This window comes from Hypanus sabinus, chromosome 8 (assembly GCF_030144855.1).
Source record: "Hypanus sabinus isolate sHypSab1 chromosome 8, sHypSab1.hap1, whole genome shotgun sequence".
NCBI lineage: Eukaryota > Metazoa > Chordata > Chondrichthyes > Myliobatiformes > Dasyatidae > Hypanus > Hypanus sabinus.
This window is the reverse complement of record NC_082713.1, coordinates 119,386,707-119,414,359: the sequence shown is the minus strand read 5'-3', so window position 1 is coordinate 119,414,359 and position 27,653 is coordinate 119,386,707. Positions and strand designations below refer to the sequence as shown.

Below are 27,653 nucleotides of genomic sequence, written 5' to 3'. Positions count from 1 at the left end.
TTAGGTCTCTTTCAGACAGTGGCCTCTCTTGAGTGCTTTGACAATGCAGGCCACATACAAGCCTATCCTTTACTCCATCAGAAAGTCCACCTCTAAAGTCATAGTACTGGGAAAGTTTGCACTGCATTCAGAAATGCTTTCATATTTTGTCTTGTTCGTTTTGTAAAATCTAAATATCACAGCTATTACCATCAGTTTAGAGCTCAAGTGGTTTTGTAAAATTGTTGCAGTTTCATTGAAGATCTTGCTTCCTGGCTTTGCAGGGGTTACTAAGTTGTGTAAGAGACTACCTATTCTTGCACCTATTAAGCTATAAGCTAAGAAGTTTAGGGGCTTTCTTTTGCTCCTCCACGTTGTTCATGTTACAATACAGTTCAACCCTCTTGATGAATGACTCCCAGCCTTCATTAGTGCTATCAAATTCATCAACTTTTCTGACTGAAGCCATTGCTGCATTATTTTCACTTTAAATTCAGCGTGTCTTTCACTCTTTCTCACATGTTCCTTTATTAGAGTCCGTGACAGCTTTCTTGTGCAGTTTTAACTCTCGCTGTTTCATCCTGTAACTGTCAGGGCAGTTTGTGATATTTACTGACATTCACATTTGTACTCATCGCCAATTTGTTATGTCCATGCACAATTACATATCGATTAAGTAAAAGTATGTACAGGGGAGTCGGCTTTAACTGGTGTATTCACAATGCAGCGAAAGAGAGAACAATGTTCATGCGTAGACAACAGCACATGAGCAGATAACAGATCAATACATAGTGCTAAGGGGGGAGGGTGGTCATTGCTCTGAAAGAAATAGATCTATCCATAACAATATTCATGTGCCTATCTAAAAGCTTCCTAAATGCCACTATCATTTCTCCCTCCACCTTTGCCACTGGAGCACATTCCTCTCTGCAATCTCACAGATTCATAGTCATAGTTATGCAGATTCAACATGGGCCTTTCACTCCTATTGGGCCATGCAACCAAGGTTCCTAACTAAGTCAGTCCCCTTTGCTTGCATTTGGCCTATATACCTCTCAACATAATTATCCATGTACCTGTCCAAGTAGTTTTAAATATTGTTAATCTGCCTGCTTCAGTCACTTTTTCTGACAGCTCATTGCATATGGATGAAAAGGTTGCCCCTCAGGTTCTTATGAAATATCTCCCTTATCACCTTAAACTTACATCTTCTAATTCTTGATTCCACAACCCAAGGGAAAAGACTGTGCGCATTGACTCTATCAGTGCTTCTTGTAGTTTTATACAGCTCAATAAGGTCACCTCCAATGCTCCAATGAAAAAGGTAGCAACCTTCCCATTATTTCTCCATAATTCAGCCTCTCAGGTCCCAGCAACATTTTGTAAAACTCCTTGCACTTTTTCCAGAATGTCATCTTCCTAATATCAGGATGTTCAAAGCTGAACACAGTATTCCCAACTCAGCCTCACCAACATCTTGTACAACTACAATATACCATTCCAACTTCTATTCTCAATGCCATTATTGATGAAGACTTGTACTTCTAGGTCCCCTTATTCTACAACACCACCCAGGGCCCAACAAACTACTGCAAAAGTCCTACTCTCATATTTGTCTTTCCTAATATGCCATTCCTCAGCCTAATTCCTTAACTGATCAAGATTCCTTCGTAAGTCATTACTAATGATTTACCTTACTAATCATCCCTTCCTTGCATATTCTTATCCACACCATTGATATAGATGACAAATAATGATAAGCCTAGCACTGACACGTGGGGAGAACCTATAGTCATTGGACTCCAGTCCAACCACCAACACCACCATTATCCTCTAAATGCTACCATCAAGATAATTGTGTATCACATTGGCTAGCTCTTGTTAGATCCCATGTGACATTTCTTTAGCCAGAGAGTGGTGAATCTATGGAGTTTTTTTTGCCACAGGCAGCTGTGGAGGCCAAATCTTTATGTATGTTTGAGTCAGAGGTTGATAGATTCTTGATTGGTTAGGACATGAAGGGGCCAAGAGGAAAATTGGATCAGCTATAATGAAATGGCGGAGCAGACTCGATGGGCCAAATGGCCTAGTTCTGCTCCTAATGGTCTTATGGACATAACTTTCCATAGCATTCTACCATGCAGACTCTTACCAAGGATCATAATGAAATCCATAAATGATGGGTATTCTCCTACCCTCATTAACCTTTTAAATTCTTCAAATTTTCAGTCAAATTCATGAGACATGTTTTCAATGCACAAGCCTGGGTTAATTGTCCCTAATCAACATCAGTCTTACTAAATACATATATATCTTCTCCATCAGGATCCCCCTACTTCCCTAAGTGATAACTTCCCTACCACAGATGTTAGGCTTATTGATCTATCATTCGCAGGCTTTTCTTTGCATCCCTTCCCAAATAAAGACACAGCGTTCTTCATCGGTCAATCTTCCTGCATTTCACCCATCACCAATAATGATGCACATACCTCAGTCTGAGTTCTTCCAATTTCTTCTCTAGCTTTCCACAGTGTTCTTAGATATTACCAGATCAACCCCCGGAGATTTATCTACCTTCGTGCATTTTAAAGATATCCAGCATGTCCTTTGCTGTACTACAGCAATCCCAAGACATCCTCATTAACTATCTTAAGTTCTGTAGTCTCTGTTGAACTTACCCCTTCTGACCATATAAGCAAGCCCTCTTGTGTTAGACATTTCAAACCTGGGGGATAAAAGTATCCAGCTGTCTGTGAATGTTTCTCATAATCATATAAACTTTTATGAAATCTCTTCAGCCTCCACTGCTCCAGAGAAAATAACCCAGGTTTATATAACCTGTCCTTATAGCACATGTCCTCTGAACCGGGCAGCATCTTGTAAAACCCACTCTTCAATCTCTCCAAAGATTCCACTTGTAGGGAGACCAAAAATGAAAGCAATACTCCAGATGCATCCTTACTAGAGTCAAACCCAATGCTCAAATAATAAGGTAAGCATGCCATACACCTTCTTTACCACCCTATGAACTTATGCTTCTGCCTTCAGGGAGCTATTGTCTTGGAACCCAAGCATCCTCTGTACATCAACACTGTTGAGTGTCCTGTCATTAACTGTGAACTTTCCCTTTACATTTGATCTCCCAAATTTCAGCACTTCACACTTGACTGGATTAACCTCCCCCTGACATATCTCCACTCATATCTGCAACTGATCTATTTCCTGTCTATCCAATCTTCTAAATCATCCACAATTTCCCCAATTGTTGTGTCACCAGAAAATTTACTAATCCTTCCATTCATGTTTTCATCTTAGTCATTTATATATTACCACAAACAGCAGATGTTCCAGTTCAGATCCCTGCAGAGCACCACTGATTACAAACCTCCAGTCAGAATAAGTACCATTGACCACTACCCTTTGTGTTCTTTGGGAAATCCAATTCACCATGGATCTCATCCCACCATGAGGGATCTTGTCAAGTTGTACAAGTTGTTAGTGAGGCCACACCATGATTATCATGTACAATTTTGGTTGCTCTATTTTAGGAAGGACATCATTAAACTGGAAAAAGTACAGACCAGATTTAAAAGGATGATACCAAGACCTGAAGATTGAGTTATTGGAAGAGGTTAACTAAGCAAGGACTTTATTCCTTGGAATGTAGGAGACTGAGGGGCAATCTTAGAGAGGTTTATAAAATCATGAGAGACATAGGGGAGATTCAAACAAGAGGACATGAGTTGAGAGTTAGGGGGCAAAAGTTTAAGGGTAACACGAGGGGGAATTTTTTTGCTCAGAGAGTGGTAGCTGTGTGGAACGAGCTTCCAGTAGAAGTGGTAGAGGCAGGTTCGATATTGTCATTTAAAGTAAAATTGGATAGGTATATGGACAGGAAAGGAATGGAGGGTTATGGGCTGAGTGCGGTTCAGTGGAACTAGGTGAGAGTAAGCGTTCGGCACGGACTAGAAGGGCCAAGTTGGCCTATTTCTGTGCTGTAATTGTTATATGGTTAATGGTCAATGAACATAATTTTTCCCAGGGAAGGGGAGCTAAAAACTCAAGGGTCTAGGTTTAAGATGAGAGAGTTAAGATTTAAAATGGACTCGAAGGGCAACTTCCTCAAGCAGAGTGTTGTACAGATATGGATCAAACTGTCAGAGAAAGTGGCTGAAGCAGGTGCATTAACAACATTCACAAGACATTTGGATAAGTACATGGATAGGAGTGGTCTGGAGGGATATGAGCCATTGTGACTGATGGATAGCATGGTTGGCTAAAAGCTCTTTTACCATGCCATATGATGAAGCGGCACAATAGTGCAGAGGTTAGCAAAATGCTATTGCAGTGCCAGTGATGCAGGTTCAATTCCCACTGCCCTTTGTAACATCTCTCATGACTGCATGGGTTTATGGGTTAGTAGGTTAGTTGGTCAGATGGGTGTAATTGGGCAGCGTGGGCTCGTTGGGCCAGAAGGGCTTGTTATCATGCTGTATCTCTAAATAACAAAATAAATAAATGACCCCATGGCTCTATTATTAAAGGCTGGATTTTGTGAATAGGAACAACAGTCATGTCTGAATGCCAGAGCAGAATTGATTGTCTGAATGTCCTAATTCTACTCCTATGTCTTGTAGTCTTATCGATAGAAGTGGGGCATAGATGCAGAGTGATATGCTGCAGGGAAGACTGATGTGTGACTCGCCAGTCTGACCCTATTGCCCTTCTTGAACAACGGAGCAATATTAACTATTCACTGGTCCTCTAGGACCTTGCTTGTGGCCAGAGAGATTTTGGTCAGGTATCATCAAACTCTTCTCTCAATTCCCTCAATAACCTGCGGCCCTGGAAGAAATCCACCTTAATGCTCTTAAAGACATCCAATATTGCTTCTTTATTTACCTCAAAATGCTTTGGCATATTGTCATGCTCCACAATGATCTCACTACCCTGTACGTCTTCGATGGAAGAAATAATAACTAACAAACGTGGCTGAACAGATAGAATTGATTAGTAAAAGGTCTACTTCCCCATGCATCATTCCTTTCCTTACCTCCTTTTGGTTCTTCTACCATGTTTCTGGCAATGCTGTTGCTTACCATCCATATGTATGTTCCTTATTCTTCGGTCCTTTACCTTATCCACCTATCACCTCCCAAGCTTCTCCTTCATTCTCCTCCCCCACCAACCTACATTCCCCCTTTCACCTATCACTTGTCATCTTGAACTCCTTCCCTTCCCCCCCCCCACCATCTTAATCTAGCTTCTGCCCACCTTTCCTTTCCAGTCCCAACGAAGGGCCCAGAACGCTGCCTGATGTGCTGAGTTCCTCCAACACTTTGTGTGTGATCCTAGTCTGACTGACTACTGTAAATTGCTCCTGCTCTGTTGGAGAATGCTAGAATCTGGTTGGGGGACACAGAACCTAATAAAACTGTGGGGATAATGAAATAGTTTAAGAATGAGATGGTCCTCCCTCTGTCATGTCCCTATGATTCAAGCACTCCAAAGATAAGCTCTGTAGAAGTAGAGCAGCTCTTAGAAAAGGTGTCCGTGGAGAGACAGAGGATTGAAGAGCAGGAGGCCTAGAGCGTAGGGCTGAGGTAGTGGAGTACGGATGGCATGGTAGTTGTTAGTGCAACGCTACTACAGTGCCAGTGACCTGGGTTCAATTCCAGCGTCTGTCTGCATCAAGTTTGTACATTCCCTCCGTGAGCTCTTGGGTTTCCTCCCACAATCCAAAGATGTGCAGGTTAATAGGCTAATTGATCACATGGGTGAAATTGGGCAGCGTGGGCTCATGGGCTGGAAAAGGCCTGTTACTGTGATGTAGCTCTCATTAAAATAAATAAATAAGATATAACATTCCCTGCAGGAATTACATAAACTATACCTCCGAAATGAAAGATTAAAGGGCCTTGGCCCCAATTAAACAATTGCCTAGTGCAAGGCTCAAAGCCAAGAGGGATTCCCTTGTGTCAATTAGATAAGGGAAGATATCTGTCTCCCATCATGTCAGCGACTACCCTACCAGCGTCAGGAATCATTAGCAGCTGCTGAATCTGTGGCATGTCAAGTTCTGAATGGTAAGTTTATCTTGACAGTTCCTGCATCAGGAGAGACAATGAGTGTTTACAGCAGGGTTCAGCAGGTCTGCATTCCAATGGGCTGCAGTGGCTCTGCAAAAGCTAACACCTGGAAGAGGGACCATTTACAGACAATGCACAGCTGATGCAGCCTCTACCCACTTTACGGTGAAATCCAATCAGTTTACATTCGGAGCTCCAGAGATAACAGGGCAGAAATCACAGGTCTTTATCAGATAACAAGTTTGAATATTTATTTTTTTAAAAACCCTCCTGAGGCTCTGGGTTCTTGCAGATGGGACCAGCAGAAGTCAGCATTGTGCAAAAGAAAACAACCGTAAGATTTCTGAGCATTACACATGTCTTGCACTGTGTTGCTGCTGAAAAACAACACATTTGTCAGTGTATATCGATGATAATAAACCTGATTATGATTCTATCATAGGACTACCTGTCTGGAATTCCTTTTCAGACAGGGTATTCCAGATTGGATCTTTCTTCTGGGTGAACAACGTCTTCCACAGGTCCCTTTTAAACCTCTTTCCTTTCATCTCAACCTATACCCCTCTGTCTTGGACACCTCAACCATGGAGGGAAACTTCTTACTATTAGCTCAATCTCAGCAATTTTTTACACCTCCTCAGTCCCTCTCTGCCTCTTTTGTTCCAAGGCAAATAAGACCAGCACATCCAGTCTCTCCTCATAACTGAAACTTCCTGCCCCCAGCAGCATTGTGGTGGATCTCTTCAGCAGCCTCTCCAATGCAGCCACGTACTCTCCGTTGTCAGGTAACCAGAAATGTACAAAATATTCCAACTCTGCAATAGCCAATATTTCATAAAGATGTACTCAGAATAGGACTTCCTACTGTAATATTCAAAATTAAATTGGTAAATTAGTTTATTATTCTCACTTTAAAAGGATTAGTTTTATTAGTCACATGCACGTGTAAACATTGAAACATACAGTGAAATGTGTCACTTGCATCACAAAGACACTGGGCACAGCCTGCAGGTCTTTCCATGCTTCCAGCAGCAACAGAGCTAACTAACCCTAAACAATATGTCTTTTGGAATGTGGGAGCAAACCAGGAGCACTTGCAGGAAACCCATGTGGTCACCAGGGAGAATGTGCAAACTCCTTACAGACTGCATTAGAATTGAAACACTGGTGCTGTGATTGTGCCCGTGATGCCTTCCTTGTACCCAGTAAAAGTGAAAAAAGTTTTGTTTTACATGACATTCATACAGCTAGTTTCATGACAACAGTACATTGAGGTGGTACTAGGAAAAAACAGTAACAGAATGCAAAACAAAATGTTAAAGTGCAGTGCAGGCAGAGAATTAGATGCCAGGGCATAATTGGGTAGACTGTAAGCTCAACAGTCTATCTTATGCTAGGGGATCAATTAATAGTCTCATAACAATGGGGCAGAGGTGTTCTTGAGCCTGGAGTGCTTTCAGGCTTTGCATCTTCTGCCCAGTGGAAGAATGTTCAGGCGGGGTGGGGTCTTTGATTATGTTGATTGCCTTACTGAAACAGCAAGAGGTGTAGACATGAAGGAGAAACTGTGAAGGCAAACACCCTATATGTGTCTTCTTAACTCCCTCAATTAAATGTGCTGCTACCTTCAGCGATGCTTGGACTTGTACAGTAAGGTCCCATTGTTCCTCAATCCTCCCTAGGCACCTACCATTCATGGGGTAAATGCTACCTTGACATAAAGCCCCACCAAATGTATCACCTTACATAACTGCTTTCAGTGGGATGAGGTGAACATGGGGGCAAAATTGAAAAGCATGATGAATACAAGAGTGAAGATGATAAAGGATCTAGTTCTTTCCTGACACACATGACATATAAGTTCTTCTCGGGCTTCCATCTGGGTCCAGGTGTCCATTTTGACTGATGTTTCGATGACAAACTCCACCACCTTCATGAAGGTGGAAGAGTTTGTCATCAAAATGTCAGTTCAAATCAATATCTTGACCCAGCTGGAAGCCCGAGAAGAGTTTATGAGGACTGAAGTTGTTATATTTGAATGCACGCAGTATAGGGAATAAGACAAGTGATTTTGTAGCACAGTTAAAGGTTGACAGGTATGACATTATGGGCATCACTGAGACATGAATGCAAGAAGATTATATTTGGGGCTTAACATCCAAGGATACACCTTGTATTGAAGGGATAGGCAGGTAGGCAGAAGGGTTTAGGTGGGTGGCTCTGTTTGTAAAAAATGAATTCAAATCCATAGAAAGAGGAAACATAGGATCAGAAGAGGTAGAATCCTTGTGGGTAGAATTACGAAAATGCAAGGGTAAAAAGATACCGATGGGAGTCACATCCAAGTCCCCGAAAAGTAGCCAGGATGTGGGGTATAAATTTCAATGGGAAATAGAAAAGGCACGTAATAAGGGCAATATTATGATAGTGATGGGTGATTTCAGTATGCTGGTAGACTGGGAAAATTAGGTTGGTGCTGGATCCCAACAAAGGGTATTTGGAGAATGCTTATGAGTTGGCTTTTTAGAGCTGCTTGTGGTTGAGCCCACTAGGGGAAAGGCAATTCTGGATTGGGTATTGTGTAATGAACAAGATTTGATTAGAGAGCTTAAGATAAAGGAACCCTTGGGAAGCAGTGATCACAATATGATAGAATTTACCCTGCAGTTTGAGAGGGAGACAATAAAGTCAGATGTATCAGTATTAAGGCTGGGTAAAGGGAATTATAGAAGCATGTCATATGGGCTCACATTTACCAGGATTAAATTACATCTGCTACCACTAACCAACTCACTGGCTGACCAATATTATTCTTTGTCCTCCTCACTATCAACAACAGTCTGATTTAATGTCATCTGCAAACTTATTATATATACCTACTACATTGATCGTAATAAGAGTCCCACAACCAATCCTGTAACCCTCCACTGGTCATAAGGCTCACAAATAGAAAAGCAATCCCATTGGCAGCACAGTTAACACAATGCACTTCAGTGCCAGTGATCGGTACTTGGAGTTCAACTCCCATCCTGTCTGTCTGTATGTTCTCCCTGTGACTGTGTGGGTTTCCTCCCACATTCCAAAAACGATGTACAGGTTACAGTGTATGCCTATGGAGTCTTGATGAAGGGTCTTATTCTGAACCATTTATTTCCTCTCCATAGTTGCTGCCTGACCTGCGAACGTCCTCCAGCGTTTAGCGTGTGTTGCTATGTTGACTGGGAGCATAACAACATTTGCGGGCTGCCCCCAGTAGATCTTAGACTGTGTTGGTCACTGACATAAGCAACAACTTTCACTGTATGTTTTGGTGTTTCGATGTACATGTGACAAATAAAGCTAATCTTTAACCTTCAATAAAATTAATCTTCCATCTTTAATATTTTTAATCAATCATGCACTGTCAACAGCTGTCTCTTATCATCAAGCCAATTTCAGCTTGAGAGATTAACTCTTTTCCCATGGATGCTGCATGACATGCCAAGTGTTTCCATTATTTTCTCTTTCTATTTCAGAATTGCTCCATCTATGGTTTTTATTCTGATTTTCCATGTGCTTGCTGAATGCTTTCATTGTGAGAAGATGAAGTAACTGAGATGTTGTTCACTACGTCCACATCAACCACGCCTCTCAGTGGCCCCTCAGCACCCTTCATACCCAATGCACCGTCACTTTGTGCTTATACTTCTCACACCTCACAGTCTTGCTTCATTTACATACAATCAGTTTATGTACAATATACCAGCTAATGTATATGGAGCCACACTCAGTTTTACATCATGTTTTATAGGATTGCTTTACATTCATATTTATTATGTTATCTTATGCTTATTGTGCTTTTTACTGTAGTATCGGATCTAGAGATACAATCATTTTGATCTCCTTTACACATAGGGTGGCACAGTAGCATAGTGATTAGCGCATAGCTTTACAGCACCAACTATAAAATCGAGGTTCAATTCCCGCTACTGTCCGATCTCCCAACAACCATGTGGGCTTCTTCTGGGTATTCCAGTTTGCTCCTATTCCAAAGACATATAATTAGGATCAGAGAGTTGTGGGTGTGCTATTTGGTACTGGAAGCATAGTGACACATTCCTTGCTGATTTGATTTGATACAAATAACGCCTATTGCTTACTATATGTTTTGATATACATGACAAATAAAGCTAATCTTAATCTTAGTCTCATGTACTGAAGACAGACAATAAACAATCTTAAATTTTGAGTGCACAGTCTGCAGTGCAACCCATATGTCCACGACACAACAGTGTCTCTGCACTTAAACCTTCTAAAGGTAATCCGTAAATTTAAACAAATTTAACTTATTGCTGATTTTAATCTATTGCTGCTTATGATCTTATTTAAAATCAGAAACCCTGCAAATGACAAACTGTCCTCTCTCATTTTCAAATAAATTTGTCCCATCGGATAAGGCCATAAGGTCATCAGAAGTTTAAAAAATAAGTCGGAACATCACTGAATCATGGAGAATACTAGGAGAGCATGCTCGACGATCATTCTGAAAGAGATTAATGTGAAAAATTACCATTAACTGCATGGCTTTAGAATACCATTTAACATGGAATGGTCATCAAATTCTTCATGCATTGCACATAATGGTTTAGTATAATATATGCCTGCATTCACATCAACTATGTAATTGGAGTGTGGGGGAGAACTATACCATCTTGAGAAATATCTTTACTCTGGCACTAAGCTTTCACACTCTCTTTGGAACCTGGCTGTCTTGGCTGGGAAACGACGGTCGACCAGGTTTCAGTTGATGCAGCTGCTGAACCATATGATAGAGTCAGTCCAAAAGAATTTTCTTCAGGCTTTCACAGTTGTTCTCTGCGAGTGCCACCATTAGATTCAGATGTTAAATCAATGTCCAATGGCTGAACTCTCCTCTTGTTAAGGCTAACATTCATGCATTTGTCTAGCAACACCACTGAAGTGGATTATTACATTACTATTGGTACAGGGCCCATGAATCTATTTCCTACATTACAACAGTATCTACATTTCAGATGTATTTAGTGAGCTGTGGAATATTCAAGGATACCTTCATATCGTAAAAATCACTATTATAAATATATATCTTCTCCCAGTGTGAGTTGCTCCACTTCGGGAGATTAAATGTAAAGAGACACTACAAGGTAGTGGCAAGACCCTAACAGTGGGAATGCACAGAACTGTCTTGGGATCCAAGTCCATAGCTCACTGAAAGTGGCCGCTTAAGTCAACATGTTTGTAAAGAAGACGAATGGCATTGTTTGTCCTTATTGCATCAAGCTTAAGAGTCAGAAAGCTATGTTGTGGCTTTATAAAACCCTGGTTAGGATACATCAGGAGTGTTGCATTCATTTCTGATAAGCCCATTGTAGGAAGGGTGTGGAGAATTGGAACAGGGTGCTGAAGATGGTGCTGCCTGGATTGGAGGGAATGCAATATAAGGAGGTTAGAGGAAACTTAGGTTGTTTACTTTGGAGCTGCAGAGACTGAAGGGAGACCTGATATAAGATTCTAACGTATGACAGGCTCAGAAAAACTACATGGCTAGTATCTTTTTCCGAGGGTTGGAATAAGTCCATTAGACCATATAGCAGCAGAATTAGGCCATTTGGCCCATCTAGTCTGCTCTGCCATTTCATCATGGCTGATCTGTTTACCCTGTTAGCCCCAATACCCTGCCCATACACCTCCTCACCAGTTCTCCTGTTCTAAACCAAGCTCTCATCCAAGCTTTAGTGCTTTGTTGCCTTGGGTGTCAATAACGAATGTTTACAAAGTGGTTTGCAGGTAGTTACCCAAGTTGTGGATACAGGAACATATGCCAGATTTCATCCTACTGGAGGAGATTACCTACTCAAGCACGGAAGAGTTCATATGTTGGTACTATGGGGAAGGTCATGTGAAAGGGAACAGATCCCTGCTTCTTGAAATTATTTACTTTATTGCCTTCACATCAACTGGAAGAACTTCTGAAAGTCCTTTACTATACTCCTTCCCTTGACCCCATTCCACTTGTGCACAAAGTGGAAAAATTGCAATCCCAGAACAAACCCTATAAAATTTTGCTCAATATAGGGGGCAAATAGTGGTGCCTTAATGAGGTTGCCACGCGAGATTAGCACAAGCGCTTCACTTCTCTAAGGAAGAACTGTACAACCAAGCCTACATGATGAAAGTCTGCTCTCCGTATCAGATTCTTCATCTCCAGTTCCTTACCTTTCCTACCCATCTGGCTTCACTTATCAACTTTTAGCGAGCCTCCTCCCCTTCCCCTCACCTTTTCACTCTGGTGTCTTCCCCCTTCCTTTCAAGTCCTGAAGGAGGGTTTCTGCCGAAACATTGACTGTTGATTCATTTCCATAGGTGCTGCCTGACCTACTGAGTTCCTCCAGCATTTTGTGTGTTACTTTGGATTTCCAGCATCAGCAGAATTTCTTGTGATTACAATAAAAGTATATCCATTGTTTGGAACATAGAACATAGAACAGAATAGCAGAGTACAGGGTTTTTTTGCCCATGGTTTTCTGGTACCTTACCTCCATGGTCAATTTAACCCTTCCCTCCTACGCAGTCTATAGCCTTCCATTTCCTTACATCCATATGTTGATTTAAGTGTCTTTAAAATATCACCATTGTATCTGCTTTTCCAATTTCCCAATGGTTTCCTAATTATTACATATATATACTTACTTTTCTAATTTCTTTGAGGTGTAATTATATTGCTAAAGGATGGTTACCTTCTAAAACAAGACTTCCTTAATTTTTTTTTTCAGATTGATATGGAACACAGTGTAGAAACTTACGTTAGAGGCCCAGTCTCCCCTCTACCTCTTGAAAGAAAAGTTTTATTTTATTTTATTTAGAGATAAAGTGCGGAACAGGCTCCTCTGGTCCAATGGGCCGTGACATCCAGCAACTCACCTATTTAACACTAGCCTAATCACAGGGCATTCTTGAAAATTCCCGAAAGAGGCAGAAGACAAACGGGCCCATAGAAAGCAGAGCTGGGACTGCTTTATAGATGGGCTCTTTGCAATAGAGGCAGCCACTCTTGCATTGGCCTCGTCAGCCAGAGACAGCACTGCACCAACAATGTAGATAGCTAGGACACAACATCCATGGTCAACCTCAACCAATGGAGAGACGCATGAATCACAGGGAAAAGCTGCAGACTGTTTTAACTTAGCCAGCTCCATCATAGTCTCTGTCCACCCATCATTGAGGACATCTTCAAAAGGCAATGCCTCAAAAAGGCCGCATCCATCATTTAGAACCACTCCATACAGAATATGCCCTCTTCTCATTAGCTTCATCAGGGAAGATGTGCAGGAGCCTGAAGACCCAAACTCAGTATTATAGCAAAAGCGTCTTCCCATCCACCATCAGAATACTGAACAGTCCATGAACCCATGAACACTACCTCAGTATTTTTGCTCTCTATATTTTGCAATACGTAATGCATACTTCTTATTAAGATTGATAGTCTATTTAGTGTCTTGCAGTTTACGGCTGCCACAAAACGCCAAATTTCATGACATATTTCGGTGATAATAAACCTGACTGAACGTCGGTAAACTATAAAAAGTCACGTTTCACATTGTGCACCTCTGGTTAATGGAGTGCATAGTGCAGGTGATTGTTCTAACCATAACGTCAGTAATGACTCACTCCTTTCCTGGAGCTGTTGTAAATTGTGTTATTGATGAGCCAAAGGTGTTCATTAGGCCTAATCTCTGTTTGTTACATACTGATTGCTGTGCTGCATCCATGATTTTCATTGGATGGGACTCGCCAGGCAATTTACAGTAGCCCAAGATCAGGTTGAAAGAGCCAATTAATTTTACAGTTCAGCTGCATTTTAATTCCGATTTGCTGATCAGGATTCGTTTTACTTATTGATCCTAGCTGCAGATTGCAACTGTTACCAGCACTTTGAAACAGACCTTACCAAACAGAAGAGAAGTATTATTAGACCAATCTACAGAGCATCAAGGATCAAGGATCAACTTTATTCACCATATACTGCATATTTACATCTGTTAGAAATTTGCTGTGGTGTGCAGCTGATGACATACAATAAAAACAAGGTTTAACAATTATGAAGAATTATATAAGAAAACCATTGTCTACCTGTGCTGCACTTTCTCTGTAGCAGTTGGACATTATTCACATTCTATTACTGTTTTACCTTGCACTATCTCAATGCACGATGTAGCAAGCTGATATGTATGAACAGTATGCAAGATGAACTTTTCACTGTACCTCAGTACGAGACAATACTAAGCCAATTCCAATTCCAGTGAGACAAAGGATATTCAGATTCAATACTCTTCATGCTGATTAAAATTGAAAGGAATCTGATTAATATTTCAAGGGGATGGTTTAATAACTCATCCCAGTGCTTAACCAATATTAACACTTGCTTCTCAGTTCCCTAAATCAAGACAAAGTCACCCACTGTACTTACATATATGCTTATATATGTAGTTATATGTGGGTTCACTAAGTTGATATCAACTTCCTGCACATTCAGGTACTTGAGTATTGCACTCACTATATAGTCAGTCAGGTACAGGTGAATATACACTCACTGGCCAGTTTATTACTTACCTCCTGTACCTAATAAAGTGGTCACTGAGAGTATATTTGTGGATTTCTGCTGCTGCACCTATCCACTTCAAGGTTTGGTGTGATTTGTGTTCAGAAATGCTCTTCTGCACACCGCTCCTGAGCAGCGTGTGGATATTTGAGTTACCATTAGTTTGAACCAGTCTGGCCATTCTCCTCCGACCTCTCTCATTAACCAAGGTGTTTTTTCCCCATGGAACTGGTACTCACTGGATTCTTTTTTGTTTCTTGCACAATTCTCTGTAAATTCTAAAGACTATTGTGTGTGAAAATCCCAGGAGATCAGTAGCTTCTGAAATACTCAAGCCACCTTGTCTGGCACCAACAATCATTCCACGGACAAAGTCACTTAAATCACATTTCGTCCCCATTCTGATGTTTGGTCTGAAAAACAACTGAACCTCTTGACCATGTCTGCATGCTTTTATGCATTGAGTTGCTGCCACAGGATTGGCTGATTGGATATTAGCATTAATATGCAGGTGTAAAGCTGGTCACTGAGGATACTTCCTACAAAGTTCTCAAGAATTATTATAGTTCACAGCTACAAGTGAGACCCAGTGATAGTGAAATTCAATGCATGTCATATGGAATACATATAGATAACACAGAAGTCTTAACCTAAGATGCTGAAATCAGAGACTAGTTGTAAAAATTGCTTCCAGCTACTTGTTCAGTAACAGTCCACACTCTAGGAAGAAATTTTCAGCTAACTAGATAGATCTAAAATCCTTACACCATACTAAAAGCACCAGACGGATTTGACAATATTGTGCTCTTTAATATTTTACAATATGAAATGAGGTTTGTGAACAAGGTTATTATTTTCCATATGTCACTTAAAATAAATATCGCAATGAATGCAAAAATAAATACATTTTAAACAAAGGACCATAAAGTACTGATGATGCAGATGCAATCCATTCATTAAGTTAATTCAGTGGGAAAATGTTGGCACTTGTTCAGAATATGCAAAGCAAATCATGTATTATAAACCGTGTGAAAGACAAGTGTATTAAATAGCAGAATGGCCCAACAGATAAATGTATCATGATCACAAGAATGATAACAAATAGAAAGAAACAAGATTACAATGATTGACCAAAGACACAGAGAGAAAAAAACCCGAAAATGCAAAGCATACTTTTTGAGACAACGGAAAGGTATTTTTGCTCAGGAAAAAGGCGTTGGCCAATCATTTCGACATTATACCAGATGGGCAACATACCTTTAGTGGAATAAGACCTCAAATGACGCTGAATTGTAGCAAAGCATTTCCAGATAAGTTATCATTAATTTTTGGGTTTAGAATGGAGTAGGTGAAGAGACCTTCACATCACTTGCATCATAAACAAACAAAAAATAATTGACACAGTAATGCAGCCTTTTGTCATGCATGATAGTGGATAATTAAGAACCATTCACAGATTTAGTATTAATTATAGCTTTTTTTCTTAATAACAGTATTTTGAGCAGATTTTTTTGTTACCTCAGTATGAAGATAATTCAGATTTTGGATAGTTATGCAGGCCCCAATGACACCAGCCAAATATTTATGTGAAAATCATATTGTATTCACCCAGTTTAAAATTACTGCCAACTTCCCCTAAGATTTTTACAATTTCTTGAAGATATCTAAACTAAGACCCAAGACCATTCTTCTTTCTTTATCCAGTTGCCATAAACGCCTTTGTCTGCGAGTTTCCTGGGCACTCTATATTGGCTTATGATATGGAAATAAAGGCTTTAGATCCTGCATAGAACCATAGTACACTCTGACCATCCCACACAATGACTGGCCAGTTACTTTCAATTAAAGCTTTAATTGTTTGGTCAAATTGAAAGAAAAACACATTATTGAAGTAAATAACAAGTACACGCTCAGTTCTGGTGGGGAATCTTGAACCTGAAACATTAACACTATCTCACTCTCACACTCTTTCCACAGATGCAGCCTGACAGCCTGAGCATTTTCACGAGTCTCTGCTTTTATTTCACATTGGTCAGCTTTCAGTCAAAATAACATCTACTGCCACACATTAAACGGGGCCACATTTAAATTCTGCGAGGCATGAAAGCTTAATTCAAATGGGCACATCATCAAGAGCACTGTGATTGGGTCCACCCATGTTGAATGTTGTACGATCTAATGGCCATAAAGGAACATGAAAGGATGCTGTGAAAGGTGACAATCATACCCAGAATTGTGTAAAAACAGGAAATGATAATGAGCCAACTAAAACCCTGAACTCACAATATCGTTGTTCTAAACATCTATATTGGTTAATTATTGAAACATAGCTATAAATAGAGAAAGGCTGAAGCATGTTTTAATGCAATTTATTTGACCACATTTAAAGTGATAGTGCTACACTCGCCAAGGTTTCATGTCGAGTTGCCAGTGAGAGAATTCTAGAGTATGAGATAGCCACAGCTCAGACGAATTTTACTGACATACCAACGTAAACAAGGCTGCAGATCACAGCCTACAAAACTGCTTGCCAAGAAGCTCAGATTTTCACATTGTGTGAACAAGTGAGGGTCTGAGAGTGAGTTGCATCATCAGAGATGACTGGAGGTACTTTGCTTTCCACTCTGTTCAAACCGGAGCAGCATGTCGAGAGGTAATAAACTGTTTAATGCTGGAAAACCTATAACCGCGGTTAAACTCACAGTCAGTAAGTCATTTGCCCTGTGGGGAATGAAACCCTATAGCACTGAACTGACTCTCTTCAATTAAATGTACTCTGAAGCAACTTACTCAAAAGCCAGAAGACAAAATCGACAAACAATGGCTTTACTGCGTTCTGCAAGGACTTTCATAATTTTTGCCTTTATTGTGTCAGACAGTTGTATCTCAGCCTTTGATTCGCTTGGTACATCAACTGTGACTGGAGATTACCAACAAGGAGCGAGACCAAAGAACAGAGACTACCTTCCAAGTGATAATATCCAGCTTAAGGTGTGTTCATTAATAAAGTGAGAAACTTCTAAAAACCAGCTACTAAATTTTCATGTTTAAAGTTAAGTTCTTTTGAAATAAATTTCAGATATCCATACACCGACTGCATTTATAATATTAGATTGCAAAATAAGAATGGGGTTTATCACGGCTAACCCATGGTATTCCTGTTGTGCGTCTTCTGTTCTGACTGTAGCCAGACACTGATGTCTGGCTGCAGAGGATTAAAGCACCAATCAGTAAAATCACATGAAAATGTGCATCAGTAAAAGAGTTTCCTCACTGCATTCATGATTAAAACAAACATTAAAGATACATTCTGTACAAAATTACACGTTCTATCATACAATTTATCTAGTTTTCACTTATTGGTGTATTGAAGAATTGCAATAAAAAAAACACTCCCTATGGACAAATTTACAAATTATTGACAGTGAAACCAATAAAAGCTGAGTTATACATTGCCAATTTTTTTTCTGACATAAATTGTTTCCCTTGTATATCTGAAAGTTCTGTCACGAAGGTTACATTGCACTGAAAGTTATATTCTTCAAAGGCTTTAAATTACTGAGTTTCAACTGTTTTTTGTACATCTTTAAAGCACCATCTTAGTCTGTTGACCTTTACACGGGCCAGCTACATGGAATGTATCCCTGATAAACGTTTGAATTCTATCCTCTCCCTTATCTTCATAAAAAAATTACATTGTTTGCACAGTTATTGCTAACATTACATTCAAGATCAAAACAATTACAGCTCCCTGAAATTAATCACAAATGACTCTGAGTGGGTACACACAAAATGCTAGAGAAATAGAGAAAGAGTATGCTATCGTACCGAGTTCCAAGGTCCGCGATGCCACGAGACACTGCCGGGGCAAGGTTGCATGTTGCACTGTTCCCTGTCCAGAGGCTTCTCCAAGATGTCACAGTTTTGGTCACTCAGCTGTTGGCCTTGTGGGAGCTGGCAGATAACCAGCCTCGTCCTCGTTCCACTGTTACATGGTCGCGTACACTGTGCAAGATCCAGAAACCACAATGAGAGCCGACATAACAACATTATCTCAGTCTGGCTTCTGCAAGAGAGTTGTACGGAATCTCTCCATAGGGGCAAAACTCAACAGGTTAGCAATGTGGTCTCCAGTACATTTCAATCAGCCATTAATGAAATATATTGAAAATCTATCTGGTACTCACTGGCTCTCTGCTGTTCGAATTTTACTGAGGTGTGAACAGCTTTATAGTTCAGCTGCTTTGTTAGCAGCATATTATAAAGTCAAATGTGGTCACAAAGAAAGTTTTAAAGGATTAATGATCAAGGATCAACTTTATTCTCCGTATACTTTTAGATATATTAGGAATTTACTGCAGTGTGTTGGTCGGGATGTGGCATGAAACAGGTAACAGCACTATTCAACAATTACAAAGAATACAGAATCATATGAAAAATCAAATGTACGGATCAAATGTTAATGTTAATCAAATGTTAATGTACGGATCTGGAATAAGATTTGCATAAAACATAAATACAAACATGTACTTGCAATGTAAATAGGATTATAAAAGGTGATTTACTGTGGTTACAGTTTAGTGTAGTGTGAGAGGTACTAGATAGAGGGAGGGGGTGTGCTAACTAGAATGTTTGATCAAAATATCTGCCCAGCAAAAGAAACTTTTAGGATGGCATGAAGTTTTGTTTAATTTAATAGCTGTATAGCACTTTCGAGAATGGAGCTTTTGACAAAGGCAGTTTGCTGGATGGGTAATCCGCAAAGATCATCATCTGGTTTCACAACTGTTTCAGAGACAACACGAGCTGCCACCACAACAGTTGTACTTAGGGATTGAAGAGCCATATGACCCCTGACTCAAAGGAGATGTGAGAGCTGATGAGCAGGATCACATTGCAGAGAGGCATATAGAGTAAGACCGGGTCCAGGGAGGGGAAAAATGCATTTTCAGAGAATAGTGAAAAACATTGCAGAAGTGACAAATTATTTACCTTCATAATGTAGAGGAAAAGTGGTGACAAATAAGCATATAGGAGGGAGATTAAAAATCTGGCTGAATGGTGCCACAACAACAACCTCTCACTCAACTTCAGCAAACCAAAGAGCTGATTATGAAGTACAAGAGGAAGCCTGCGGTCCATGAACCAGTCCTCATTTGGGGATCGGAGGTGGAAAGGGTTGTGTTATCATATCAGGTAATCTGTTCTGGGACCAGTACCTAAGTGCCATGACAAAGAAGGCATTAGAATGCCTTTACTTTGTTTGAATTTTGCATAAATTCATCATGTCATCTAAAACTTTGACAAACTTCTATAGATGCACACTGGAGAGTACCTGAACTGGTTGCTCTGTGGTCTAATATAGGAACATCAATGACCAAGAACAGAAAAGTCAACAGAAAGTGGTGGATACAGACCAGTCCATCACAGGAAAAACCCTCCCACCAGTGAGCACATTTGCAGAGAGCACTGTCACTAGAAAGCAGCATCCATCATCAAGAAATCCCACCATCCAGGCCATGCTCTCTTCTTGCTCCCAGCATTAGGAAGGAATACAGGAGCCCTAGGCCTCATACCACCAGGTACAGGAACAGTTATTACCCTTCAATGGTCAGGCTCCTAAGCTGGTATGGATAACTTCACTCAACTCAACTCTGAACTGAATCCACAACATACAGACTCACTTTCAAAGCCTCTACAACTCATGTTCTCGGTATTATTTGTATTTCTAATTATTTACACAATTTGTCTTCTTTTGCATATTGGTTGTTTGCCAATCTTCATTCATGTATACTTGTTTCATATATTTTAATATATTTCTTTACTTTCTTGTGAATGCCTGCCAGCCAATGGTGTAGTGGCATTAGCACTGGTGTTCAAGGTGGATGGTCTTGAATTCAAATCCAGCCGGGTCCCAACCTGGGCAGCAGCAATATCTGCATGGGAGAAAGGCCTAGCAGTCAGCTTCCATATCTTGCCACAAAAACTCTATGGAGAACTACACTATCCAGAAGGTTGCCATAGTCGACAATGACTCGACAGCACTCAACAACAACAAATGCCTGCAAGAAATGCATCTTAGTGTAGTATATGCTGATATATACATATTTTGATAATAAATGTACTTTCACTTTGGATATTTGATAAAAGGAGCTCACTGCTGTAGAGTTAATATCAATGCCAGAGCTCTGAACACCTGGGTTCGATCCTAACCTCTGGTGCTGTCTGTGTGAAATTTGCATGTTCCCTCTGTGATGGTGTGTAAGCTGGTTAAATAGCTGCAGTGAAGTGCCCCTTGGCATAGCTGTACAGTGGTAAAATTGGGAGGAATCAGAAGGTCTGTGAGAGAACAGGATCTTGGCAATGAATTATGGAATGGGATTGATGCGAATACCTGAAGTATTGACAATGGGCTGAATGGCCTCCTAAAATGTTATGAGAAATATGACAAATATTCATTGCATGCTGCTTTTGTATCACCAGTGGTACAGGTTATTAGGAGATGTTACTGTGGGGAGTTTTAGACAGCAGTTTGAAAACAGATACAGCATTAACGGGATTGAGATTCCGCAAAAACACACTTTCAAAAGCATTGGTGAATGGCTTCATGGAGTGGAATGTTGAACACGAAGGTTGTTGGTGTTGTGGATAGTGTTAAAGGTTGCTGTAGGTTACAACGGGACATTGACAGGATGCAGAGCTGGGCTGAGACATTGCAGATGGAATTCATTCTGGAAAAGTATTGTGTTACACTTTGGAAGGTCAAACCTGAATGTAGAGTACAGAGTTAATAGCAGCGTGAAGAAACCTTCTCAGCAGTAGGCTCCAAGTCCACAGCTCCTTCAGAGTTTCCAGGCAAGATGATAGGGTGGTCAAGAAATTGTATGATGTGTTTCCATCATTAGTCAGGGGACTGAGTTCAGGAGCTGCAGGGTAATGTTGCAGCTCTATGAAACTCTGGTTAGTCCACACTCAGAGTAATGTTTTCAGTTCTGGTTGCCTCATTGTAAAATAATGTGGAAGCTTTAGAGGAGAATTAGTATGAAGATGACTTGGATGAGGGAACATGTCTTATGAGGGAAGGCTGAGCAAGCTTGGGCTTTCCTCTATAAAAATGAAGGAGGATGAGATGTGACTTGAGAGAAGAATACAACATGATAAGAAGCATAGATAGTTGTATAGTCGTGCTTTCTTTTCACAGGGCAGCAATGGCTAATACAAGAGTGCATACTGTTAAGGTGTTTGGAGGAAAGTATAGGGCAATGTCAGAGGTTTTTTTACAGAGGTTGGTGGGTGCAAGGAACATGCAGCCATGGATGGTGGTAGAGAAGGCAGATGCATTAGGGATATTTAACAGATAGGCACAGGGATGAAAGAAAAATGGATGAGTGTGGGAGGGTTAGATTGATCTTTGAGCATGTTAAAAGGTTGTGGGCTGGAAAACCTATACTGTGCTGTACTGCTGTATGTTTATGTTCTGTGTTGACACTGCATATGGTCATTGGGTGTCAAATTTACATGGGGAGATGCCTTGCCTTTTGGAAATTGGACTTGTTTTATTCTCACATGTGGTGAGATACGGTGAAATACTGCTTTGCATACTGTTCATGCAGATCAGATCATTACACAGTGCATTGAGTTAGAACAAGGTAAAACAGTAACAGTGCAGAATAAAGTGTAACAGCTACAGAGAAAGTGCAGTGCAGATAAACAATGAGGTGTAAGATTATAATGAGGTAGAACATTAGGTCAAGAGTCCATAAGACCATAAGACATAGGAACAGAATTAGGCCACCTGGCCCATCGAGTCTGCTCCGCAATCAATCATGGCTGATCCTTTTTACTTTTCCCCCTCAACCCCAGTTCCTGGCCTTTGATGTCATATCCAATCAAGAACCTATCAATCTTTGCCTTAAGTACACCCAACAACCTGGCCTCCACAGATGCATGTGGTAACAAATTCAACAAATCCACCATCCTTTGGCTAAAGAAATTTCTCCGCATCCGTTTTGAAATATGCTTTATCCTGACGCTGTGTCCTCTTGTCCTAGACTCCCCCACCATGGGAAACATCCTTTCCACATCTACTCTGTCTAGGCCTTTCAAAATTTGAAAGTTTTCAATGAGATTTCCCCTCATCCTTCTGAGTTCCAGCAAGTACAGACCCAGAGCCATCAAATGTTCCTCGTATGATAACCCTTTCATTCCTGGAATCATCCTTGTAAACCTCCTCTGGACCTTCTCCAATGCCAGCACTTCTTTTCTAAGATGAGGGGCCCAAAACTGTTCGCAGTACTCAAGGTGAGGCCTCACCAATGCCTTATAAAGCCTCGACACCACAAACCTGCTCTTGTGTTCTGGACCTCTTGAAATGAAAGCTAACATAACGTTTGCCTTCCTCACCACCTGCAAGTTAACCTTTAGAGTGTTCTGCACAAGAACTCCCAAGTCCCTTTGCATCTCAGATTTCTGGATTGTCTCCCAATTTAGAAAATAGTGTACACATTTATTTCTATTACCAAAGTGCATGACCATGCATTTTCCAACATTGTATTGCATTTGCCATTTTCTTCCCCATTCTTCTGTCCTTCTGCATCTTACCTGTCTCCTCAACACTACCTGCCCCTCCACCAATCTTCTTGTCCTCTGCAAACTTGGCAACAAAGCCATCTATTCCATCATCTATATCATTTATATACAGAATAAAAAGAAGTGGTCCCAACACCAACCCCTCCAGAATGCCACTAGTCACTGGCAGCCAACCAGACAAGAATTATTTTATTCCCACTCGCTGCCTCCTACCAATCAGCCAATGCTTTAACTATGTTAGCAATTTTCCTGTAGTCCAAACCATGCCAGGAACAGCTGCATCCTAAAGAAAGGCTCAGCATCTCCAGCCCTTTGAAACTCTCCACATTACCCAATTTTGTCAGTACAAGTGTGAATATTGTCTCTTCATCAGTAAGGTTGGTATTACTATAAAGTGCTCTTAGCAAATGAGAGAGAGAAAGGAAAGGTGGACAGATAATATTTAGAATAACTGAGTGGACACTGTGGTCAGTTGGAATTGTTTTTAAATTACCATCAATAAAATTTAATCTACCAAGATTGTGGATAGCTTGGAGTCCAATGGGCTCAACTTTTGATCTGATCAACCCTCTTTGAGAAACCCAAATACTCACCTCGCCCCAGTTGCCGTAGTTCCAGTGAGGACAGGCACCAGCATCGCAGTGTCTGGTTTCGGCAGGCTTCACTCTCTCATCGCAGGAGTCAACACCCCGTCCTTCCACATCCTGACAGACTACGACCCGACGTTGGAATCCTCCTGTGCAAGTGCTCGAGCACTGAAATGTTTGGTTAGTCAGTAAGCAACTCAGTGAAAGCATTTATGTCTCAGGGTTCTACATCAAGGGCTGAGTTCTTCTGAGAATGTCTGCATCAATCATCAACTCTAGATTCTTGACCTGAAGCTTTTGAAACATGAAATGGACTTTCTCGTCTGTCAGCTGACAGAGGGAGCGTTAATCTGTTGACCTACAAGGGAACTTCAGTGTGCATTAATCGCAACTTTCTAGAGCTGGAATACCAGGCCAACATCAAGCTATTTGATAGCAAATCTTGAACACATGCTGTGTCCCAACAAGGGGGGTGAGGACAGCAGGCAGAGAAAACTCCACTGCCTGCAGGTTCTCCATCAAATCCCTCAAAAATCCTTTCCTCTTAGAAATATATTCCCAGCAATGAGGGCATCTTCAAAAGCTGTACCTTAGAAAGGGAGCATCCATCATTAAGGACCTCTTTCACTCAGGACATGGTCTCTTCTTATTCCTACCATCGCAGAGGAGATACAAGAGCCTGAAGGCACATACTCAATGTTTTAGTAACATCTTCTTCTTCCCCTTTGCCATCAAATTTCTGAACTGAACACTATCTCACTATTTTTGTTCTCTTTTTGCACTATTTACATATTTTAAATATATATTTCTTATTGTAATTTATAATATGTTTTATGTATTGCACACACCATTTTAGGGACAGCTTCTTCCCCTCTACCATGAGTCTTTTGGACAGCCAATGAACTAACCCATGAAGACTACCTCACTATTTTGCTCTCTTTTTGCACTACCTAAATAATTTAAAATTTTCATACATTTCCTATTGCCATTTATAGTATTTTTATGTATTTTACTGTACTGTTGCAACAAAACAATACATTTTGATATACAGTATGTCAGTGATAATAAACCTGATTCAGATTCTCCTTCGTTTCACATGGGTTTCAATCTTGGGACTCCCTCTCCAATAGTGTTCAGGCTCAGATACAGATTTACTTCTCACATGTACATTGAAAATTACAGTGAAATGTGTTGTTTGCATTAAATATAATCACATACAGAGATATGCTGAGGACAGCCTGCAAGTGTCACCACACATTTCAATGAGGTAGAACAATACAGACCACAACAAAACAGAACATACCAAGCAAAAAAACAATAGCAAAACAATAAGGGTTTCAGCCTGAAACATCGAATGTACTTTTTTCCCACGGATGCTGCCTGGCTTGCTGAATTCCTCCATTTGTGTGTGTTGCTCAGATTTCCAGCATCCGCAGATTTTCTCTTGTTTCCCATTCCTCCCTCCTTCCTTCCTGCCCACTCATACACATTCTCAGTCCTCTAATCCCTGGGCAGGCTGCCTTTGGCCTCCAGACTCCGGCAGACTCGTGGGTCAACAGGCACAGGGCCCCAGCTTTCTCAGTGGACTGGCAGATCTGGGGTTCTGGCCATTGGACCTCAACTTCTGGCCTTCAGATCGAGCTTTAATCTTCGATCTTCAGTATTGACTCAGGACTCACTGATGATGAAGAATGAAGGCCCTAGATGAAGACCTAAATTCCAGGCCTCAAATTCTAGACTCAACAATGATGGGACTCCAAAGACTAGGCCCTGAACTCCAGCCTTAGTGATTTGTGTACCTAAGTTGTGGAATGCATTCCCCAGGACTGTAACATTGCAATTGGATTGCAGAAATTGGATTGGGACAGCTGTATCCTAAAGAAAGGAAGACTTAGCATCTCCAGTTTCCATATATCTAGCCTGGTGAAGCTCTCCACATTACCCAATTCTTGTCGGTACTAGTGTGAATATTGTTTCTTCATCAGTAAGGTTGGTTTTACTATAAAGTGCTCTTGGGAGATGGAGGAGAATATTTGGGATATTCCTTGTGAGCTTTGGATAGCTGGTCAATATATGGCAGGTTGGAAACAGAGAATTAATCAAGGAATTTAGATGAGGTTTTCTCAGGTACATTAACTTCCTTTGGCTCAGATTGGCTCCAACATGGGAGCAGGAGTCCAGGAACCCATGCAATGAAATACTAACCTCCAGAGTCAGCTGATCATGCAAGATGTCGGGATTTGCTTTTTCACCTACAATATCGCATGACTGATAAAATTTGAAGAAATATTATCAAACCTGTCCACTGATCAGAGATAGAGATGGAGTGAAACATAATCGGTTGGGAGGTTGGACAAAGGAAGATAATGTACCTGGGAAGCCTGGGTCTGACCTCTCCGATTCTTGGCTTGACTCACGTGGTTTTGCTCTCAGAAATTTGCCCCTCTTGTTCAGAAGCTGAGATGGCAGCATGAGCTGACGTTACATCTTTGAGTCTTCTGGAGGGGATCCTGATCCCAAATCCATTGATTTAAGTGGTCCCATTGAACCAGAGTATATTCCAGCATTGAACGAACTTAGGGCCAATTTATCAATGTTAAACTTTCTCTTGTAACTTAATCTGTGGGACATCACATTACTTGAAAATGAATCCTTTCATACTGGCTGAACAGCTAGCACATGATGAAACAGCTTGTGAAGAAATGCTGCATTACTGCTGAACTAAAGCATTATAAAATATTAGCCTCAAATCAAAACATGCTGAATATTTCTGCTAATTCCAAAATGTGAAGAATCCTAGAGGACTCGTAAACTTAAAGTTACATCAAAGGTACATATTAGTGATAACTTCTCCTCACTGGCAATCAACACATGTGCACCTCAAGGATGCATGCTTAGTCCACTGCTCTACTCTCTCTACACTGTTAAATTGTGTGGAACAGCTCAGTCATCATTTGCTGATGACACCACCACTGTTGGAGGAATCTCAAATGGTGACCAGGAGGCGTACAAGAGTGAGATAGACCAGCAGGTTGAGTGGTGTCATAACAACAGTTTCACACTCAACGTCATGAAGACCAAGTCACTAATTGTGGACTTCAGGAAGGGGATGCCAGAGGAACACATGTGAGTCCTTATTGAGAGGCCAGTGATGGAAAGGGTGAGAAGTTTCAAGTTTCTGCACCTTAGAGGATTGATTGTAGACCCAACACATTGATGAAATCATGATGGTGGCACAACAGCAACTGTACTTCATTGGAAGTTTAAGGAGATTTGGTACGTCACTAAAGACTACAGATGTATAGTGGAGAGCATTCTGATTGGTTGCATCATCATCTGGTATGGAGGCACCAACGCACAGGATCACAAGAGGATGAAGAGTTCAAGGGCATCAAGGGGCAGAGCCTCAAGAAGGTGGCATCCATGAATAAAGACCTACACCACCTGGCATACCCTCTTCTCATTACTACCAACAGGGAGGAAGTACAGAAACTAGAGACCCACACTCAACTTTTTAGGAACAGCTTCACCCCCTTCACTATCACATTTCTGAATGTTCCATGAATCCATGAATGCTATCTCAACTTTCTTACTCTTCCTTCTCCACTTCTTCTTCAGTCCTGAAGAAGGGTCTCAGCCCAAAACGACGACTGCTTACTCTTTTCCTTGACCTGCTGAGTTCCTCCAACATTTTGCTTTGGTTTTGTGTTGCTTTGGATTTCCAGTATCTGCAGAATTTCTCGTGTTTGGAATGCTACCTCATAATTGTGTTTTGCCCAATTCATTTATTTT

General features: G+C 40.8%; 1 protein-coding gene across 1 annotated transcript in view; it reads right to left on the bottom strand.

The window, feature by feature from the left end:
* Positions 1-27,653, bottom strand: part of LOC132397663 (A disintegrin and metalloproteinase with thrombospondin motifs 20-like) — a 517,254-nt gene that overhangs the window by 168,186 nt on the left and 321,415 nt on the right. The window contains exons 27-28 of the mRNA XM_059976430.1: positions 23,868-24,029; positions 18,514-18,690 (exon numbers count right to left, since the gene is read on the bottom strand). Coding sequence (XP_059832413.1) covers positions 18,514-18,690; positions 23,868-24,029 — 339 coding nt within the window. The remainder of the gene's footprint in view (positions 1-18,513; positions 18,691-23,867; positions 24,030-27,653) is intronic.